This window comes from Mus caroli, chromosome 1, assembly GCF_900094665.2.
Source record: "Mus caroli chromosome 1, CAROLI_EIJ_v1.1, whole genome shotgun sequence".
In the NCBI taxonomy this organism is placed as follows: domain Eukaryota; kingdom Metazoa; phylum Chordata; class Mammalia; order Rodentia; family Muridae; genus Mus; species Mus caroli.
In genome coordinates, this window is record NC_034570.1 from 126,735,462 (window position 1) to 126,742,324 (window position 6,863).

The 6,863-nt window shown below is 52.7% G+C and overlaps 1 protein-coding gene across 2 annotated transcripts in view; it reads left to right on the top strand.

Moving 5' to 3' along the window:
- Positions 1-1,423: 1,423 nt before the first annotated feature.
- Positions 1,424-6,863, top strand: part of Ptpn7 (protein tyrosine phosphatase non-receptor type 7) — a 12,174-nt gene continuing 6,734 nt past the window's right edge. The window contains exons 1-7 of one of the 2 annotated variants that reach the window (XM_021162760.2): positions 1,424-1,514; positions 2,493-2,666; positions 3,190-3,373; positions 3,605-3,689; positions 4,871-4,947; positions 6,096-6,233; positions 6,541-6,651. In XM_021162760.2, the coding sequence (XP_021018419.1) occupies positions 2,545-2,666; positions 3,190-3,373; positions 3,605-3,689; positions 4,871-4,947; positions 6,096-6,233; positions 6,541-6,651 (717 nt within the window). In that variant the 5' untranslated portion in view covers positions 1,424-1,514; positions 2,493-2,544. The remainder of the gene's footprint in view (positions 1,515-2,492; positions 2,667-3,189; positions 3,374-3,604; positions 3,690-4,870; positions 4,948-6,095; positions 6,234-6,540; positions 6,652-6,863) is intronic. The other variant, XM_029482271.1, reaches the window with a different exon arrangement.

Below are 6,863 nucleotides of genomic sequence, written 5' to 3' on the forward strand. Positions count from 1 at the left end.
TGGCTCTCTTTCCACTCTGCTCCCACTCCCTCCACTATCTGCCAGCGCAGATACTCCTGTGGGGAGGTCCAGGCAGAGCCCAGTCTCCCTGTCCCTGTGCACAGGTGTACAGGGATTCCCAGGCTCCTGCTGCTGTCATCTCATTCTGGCACCAGGGCCAACCACTTCCCAACTCCACTGAGCTTCCCCCTCAGGAAATCCCACCTAGTCCTCTTGGGAGAGCAGGCACAAAGAAGAGGGAGCCAGAACCAACCAACCAGCCATGGAGAGGCTGGGAGAGCCACCCTCTGACTTACAGCCAAGAACAAAGACAAGTGCCCCAAGCCCTAGGACTTCAAAGGCTCTTCCTGGTCCTCCTCTCCTCCTCGTGGGCCAAAAGAAGGGCAGCCCCTCCCCCCTCAGGTGCCACCCCTGTGCTTACTGCACAGCAGTTCTTTTTCGGTGTCACCCATTTGACAGTTGAATCGGAGAAGTGGGAGGAAGAGAGAGAGGATGTGGAATTCAAGCACTGGGGCCCAGGAACGCTTTGGGGAACATTACAGAGTGAAGGAGTCTTGCAAGCAAGCATGAACCACGAACCAGTTGGGCTGAGGGCCAGCGAGGGGCCTAGCAAAGCCAGGCGGGGGTAGGGCGGGGGTGGAGTTCTAGACTTGGGGACTGCTCCCTCTCCACACCCCAAGCATCCAAGTGGCCCCCTGGTGAAGAGGACCTGGGAAGTCTCTGATGTGAGGGTCACAGCCTTCACCTATCTGTAAGTCTTCAGAGGAGATACAGGGTTCTAAGACACTCCCAGAGGGTAGTCTGAGGGGCTGCTATGGAAGCCACCCCAGAGTCTTCTCCTGTTAAGCTCTGATACTTGTTCTCTGGTGACGAGCCTATGCCTGCAGGCTGAGGGGCCAGGGAGTTGGAAAGAAGCTTTCCTGCCTAGCCCTGGCCTCTCCTTCCTGAACAGAGCAAGGACTCCTGCCTCCTCTTCCCTGCCACCCCCCACTGCACCTCTGTGACACATCTGCTCTGTTTGGAGGTCTGGGTTTGGCCCTGAATTCCCAGGCTTTGAAGCAACAAAGCTTACAGGGGCAGAAGCTGAGAAGTGGAAATAAGTCTCTAGCCAAGGTCACAACCAGAAGAGCAGCAGAAGGTTCCCCATGGCTAGCAAGGAAGAGGTGGGGGTGGGGGGCAGCACATGACGAGGACCCAGAGGAGGAGGCCCGCGGTGGTCAGGGAAGGCCTCATCTCTCGCCCCTTCCCAGAGCCTTGGCATCCAGTGAGGGTGGCAGGACAGCAGCCGCTTGCTCTTAGAGGGCACAGGAAGGATGCACCCGACCCCTGGTGGCAGCTTGTGGTAGGCACAGAAGGGCAGCCCGCAGTTGGGTGGTGTGCGTGGGTGGAAGCCAGGAGGGGCGGAGGGAGGAAGCTGGCTTCCTGAAACCTCTCAGTCCTCAAAGATAGACGGACTGACAGACAGCTGGCAAGAGGCAGCCTGGGGGACATAGCTTCTTCAGTAAGTACTTGAAGTGAGTACAGACATCCTATGGCCCTGGGATGGGATGGGGGGCTCCAAGGATGGGATGAAGAAGCATGAGTTTGGGGCTCTCATGCTTGGCCAGGGCATGAGAAGTGACATATCTGGTGTCCCTGTGGCTGGAGGGCTAAGAAGCCACACAGAGTGCCAGGAGAGGAGAGGCTAAAGGCCCCTTCCTGTTGTGGGCAAGTACTGTCCCAGCCACACCTGCATGGGCCCACACTGCTCCCAAAGCTCTGACCCCATGGGTTAGCAACTCTAACCCCACCACCACGGCACCCATGCCTTAGCTCTGAGAGACAGGGACTGCCCCCAAAAGGTGATGCCCTCATCACCCCTATGCCCCCTCTCTCTTGTACCCCCAGCTGTAGCCTCACCATGCGCTGGCGCTCTAGGGTTTGATGAGGCCATTTCCTGTGACGGTTGCAGAGGCGGGAGACTGGGGGATGGGAAGGAGGAGGGAGGAAACACCCCTGGCCTACCGCCCTAGACAGAGACCCCAGGAGCCACAACTGATCTTGGAGTGGAACTGCCGACAATGAGAAGACCCTTCTAGAAGTTGGAGCGTGCCTGGATCCCTGACTGGATCCAATGCTTCTCGAGGCCTCCGTTTCTCATTATAGAGAAGCCTGCTAGCTGGCTAGACTCAGAGCTGTATGCTTTCTCCCTTTCCTTCTGTGTAGTTAGCAGGCTGTTGGCCTCATGTAGACCCCAGCTTAGAGCCCTGTGGACTTGGGTATCCTCTCTCTCTTCCTCCTTCTGGATTCCTTCCTATCTTCCCCATACCTGTATTCTCTCTAATACCTTCCTTCTACTCTAACCCCTAACTGTCCTCTATCCTGCATCCGGACAGAGAGCTGTTGTACTTGCAGAATAAAAGTTGGGCCGCTTGCTTGAGGGAATAGCTGGCTGGCCTGGACTAGAGGCCTTCTTCTAGCTAGTGAGGTCTTCTCGGGACCTTGTCTTTCAGGCATGCCTCATGGCTGAATGAGCCTCCCTTGGGCCCAGCAACCTACCCCAGCATGGTCCAGGCCTGTGAGGGGCGCTCCAGAGCACAGCTGCCGACCTTGTCTTTGGGGGCAGACATGACTCAGCCTCCACCCACCAAAGCTCCAGCCAAGAAGCATGTGCGGCTGCAGGAGAGGTGAGACCTTTCACAGAGAGGATCTCCCTAGGCCTGGATCACCGTCCCTTCCCTTCCTTCTTTCCTGTCCACTTCTAACAACTGAATCCACAAGGCCTGGAAAAACAAAACCAAACAAACCCAAAACCAAATAATGCTCATTTGAAGGTTGCTCGCCCATTCCTTGTATGTCGGAGGCACCAAGTTTCTCGTCATCCCTGGGTCTGCTCTCTAAGTTTCAAGTTGTGATGAACAGTCTCTGGGACAAATCTAGGGGCCTCCGTAGAGTTGGGTGTGCATTGGAGCCTCTGTGCTGGCTTGAGAGTAGGAGAGATAGACAGCAGGAAGGAGCAAAAGAGCTGCAGGCTGCTCTGTTCTTATCTGATAAAGGAAAAGGGGAACGCAGTAGGGGCCTGACCCTTGAGTGCCCTGAGCCTCTAGGTCAAGACTCAGCATAACCTCCTCAGACAGAGCCCACAAGGAGCTTGAAAGCGAGGCAGATGCTCTGAGATGCTCACTGGGCAATGGTTGGCTGTGCTTGCAGAAGGGGCTCCAGTGTGGCTCTGATGCTGGATGTACGGTCTCTGGGCACGGTTGAACCCATCTGCTCAGTGAACACACCCCGGGAAGTCACCCTACACTTCCTGCGCACGGCTGGACACCCCCTTACACGATGGACTCTACAGCACCAACCTCCCAGCCCCAAGCAGCTAGAGGAGGAATTCTTGGTAAGAACCTGGGGTCCTCTCCACATCACTTTACACTTCCATATCAGACCATCCTGGATTCCTTGGGCCTCTCTTCTCCTTGGGGGTGGGGTCCTCGGGGAAGAACTCTGGGGTATAGGAGAGGTTGTCCCCATTCTTGCTCTTCCTCTCTGTGTGCAGAGGATGGAATGGGAGAAAAGGAGGCTGGGAAGTGGGGGAACAGAGATTAACTCATTTATCCTCCCCCAACAGAAGATTCCCTCAAACTTTGTCAACCCTGAAGACCTGGATATCCCTGGCCATGCCTCCAAAGACCGCTACAAGACCATCTTGCCAAGTAAGGAGCATGGTGGGACTGAGGGGGTTGGTGTCCCTGAGGGTGAAGAGCTCAAGAAGGCAAGATATACATACAGCCTGGAAGGCAGGCATAATGATGTATGCCTATAATAATCCTAGCACTTGGAGGTTGGGGTAGAGGATCAGGAATTCAAGGCCGGTTTCAGCTATATAGCAAGTTCTAGGCTAGCTTGGTTTATATGAGACCTTCACAAAAACAAGCAACAATAACAAAAACCAGCTCTCCAAAGCCAAGGAAGATTAATGCTTGAGACACTTGTCTTTCAACAGAGAAAGGCTAATACTACACCCTGGCAGCCAGGAGACAGACAGCTGTTGCCTGGTTGCATGCTAGCATTTACAGACGCTTCCTGCGGTTGCACGCCTGTGTGGTAGGTGTGAACTCACACAGATGGACCCAGGCCTAGCACCTCCAGCTTCCCATAGGCCAGCTTGATACCCAGAGCTTAGTACAATGGCTTCTAGAACTGTGGTCTGAATTCAGCCCAGCACATGGGTCCTGTCCAGGACTGAGACTCCAGACTCAGTGCCTGCTAGAAGAGTCCAGGCTCTGTGAACACTTGTCAATGTGAGTTGGATCGCCTTTGGCCTTGGCCTAATTCTAGCAAGCTCTCCAACCATCAAAGAGGGGAAGTTAGCTTCTTCATCCCCCATCCGGTTTGATTGGGGAAGAACCCACACCTCTGGAGAGCGAAGCCAATATTCCTTGTGGTTGAGTGATATCTTAAACAATGTATTCGTCTAACGCTTGCATTCATAATCAAAAAGGCATTTTTTTTCCTTTGCAGAATCTCTTCCTCTTCCTATCAGTTCGCTCCCATTTTATACCCTCGCTGATCTCAAGGTTAAAACATGATAATATCCCAGTTGGTGTCTGCAGCTCTATGGTCTGTGCTTCACATCACCATTCAGTCCATCTTTCTGCTTTGATTGCACCACTTTCCAGCTCAAAAACATCATGGCTCCCTGTTGTCATGAAATAGTATATTTTATCATACACAGCTATTATGTTATCTGTCTATAAAATAATACAACGGACTACCTGCTGTCCACAAAGTACTGCAAACAGAGTGAGGACACGCACTCCCCTCTGACTCTGTCACAGTCTACATTCATTGGTCACCTTCTGACCTCTCACCTTTACTGATCTACATTTCCTAGATCCCCAGAGCCGTGTCTGTCTTGGCCGGGCACAGAGCCAGGAGGACAGTGACTACATCAATGCCAACTATGTCCGGGTGAGTGGTCGGCTGCTGCAGCTGGGAGCCAGACTGCCTTAAAGATGAAAATACCGTGTGAGACCTTGTGTAATCCATCCACCTGGCCTCAAGGGCTCCAACTCCCTCCTGCCATAGCTCCCTCTGCTAGACTTGGGAGCAGGGAAAGAGATACATACTGAGTGACCCCCAAGAAATGGGTCTAGAAAAAGAGGTCAAAATTTCCAAGCCACCTTAACCTAACCTGTTACCCTACCCGTGACAACCCTGTAAATTTGGCTGAGCCTAGTCACCAGTTTCTTAGAGGCTAATGGCTTCTATAAGCTGCACAAAGCCAGCTCAGGTGGGAATTTCTCTATCTCCTATTATCTCCTTTCCCACACTCAGTCTCTGCCCCCACACCTGACCCCTACCAAGTACTGCCTCCTTTGTAGAGACTGACTGATGTCCATCTCAAAGCAAGGGGGACCATCTATCCCTACTTCTTACCTTGTTTGGTGGATGGGTGTAAAACCACTGCTCCCTTGTGGCCAAATGTGGTAGGACAGTAGTCTGGGTGCTGAGGAGCAAAGCAGTCAGACAGACTAGATCCATGACAGCACAATAGATCGGTGGTCCTCTGTTTGCCAGCAGGGACCAGGCAAACAGTGAGATGCATGGATGATGGAAGGATGATGGAAGCTAAGGATGATGGGAGGGAGGAGAACAGACTAGGTACAGTATACTGGACTTTGGTGTCAAATGTATAAAAGTAATTTGTGAAATGTGAGACGTTCATTTACAAATATTGAGGACTGTCATATCTTGCCCTAGAAGAAAGCAGCAGAGGATGGGAACAAATGTACATGGTGCCCGCCGTGTGAGAGACCGCCAATGTGTTTTATTGATTTAACTCACACTATATTATAATTACTAGGCACAGTCTACAGCTCAGGGAAACTGAGTCAGGAATGTGCCTCTGACCACTTAGCTAGGAAACAGAAGGGCAGGAATTTGAACTCAGGTGTTGCTCAGAGTGGGTCCCATGTCCTCCTCCAGCATGTGGCTTCTATGTGTGTGTCTGGGCATGAATGTGTGTAAGTGTTTATGTTCACTGGCTTTAGCCTTACCCCAGCACTGCGGACTAAGGAGTCACAGCATCTCCGTCCTTCTGTGCTTTGTCTCCCCAGGGCTATGACGGGAAGGAGAAGGTCTACATTGCCACCCAGGGCCCCATGCCCAACACTGTAGCAGACTTCTGGGAGATGGTGTGGCAAGAAGACGTATCTCTCATTGTCATGCTCACCCAGCTCCGAGAGGGCAAGGAGGTAGGAGGCAGGGTCATCTGGAAAGCGTCTGCACCCTACCCGGTCACACCACCCATGCACACCAGACCAGAGGCCTCAGTGGGAGCTGAGAGCCCTGACAGGCCCTCTGCCATATCTCTCAGGAATACACCCCAGGGTAGCTGTGGGTGGGGTGACTATACACTTGAAGCTTGAGAGAGCTAGACTCTGGTCACTGACCTGGGTCTTGAGGTAAGATATGAGGAGAGAAAACTAGGCCTCTCTGCTGCTTCAGCCCCGTGCCACTGATGGGCCCTCCCACTCTGACTCCCAGATCCCTCCCTTCTAGAAATGTGTACACTACTGGCCCACAGAAGAGGAAGCCTATGGGCCCTTCCAGATCCGCATCCAGGACATGAAAGAGCACCCAGAATATACTGTGAGACAACTCACCATCCAGGTACCTCCCCCTGGAACAGACCAATGGCAGGTTTGGGTCACCCCTAGTATCTCTGAAACTCAGACTCCACCTTCACTAAATTTACTAAATTCGCCAAGTTTACTAACTTAAACCTTGATCTCACATGATGTTCCTTTTGTTTGTTTGTTTGTTTGTTTGTTTGTTTTTTCGAGACAGGGTTTCTCTGCGTAGCCCTGGCTGTCCTGGAACTC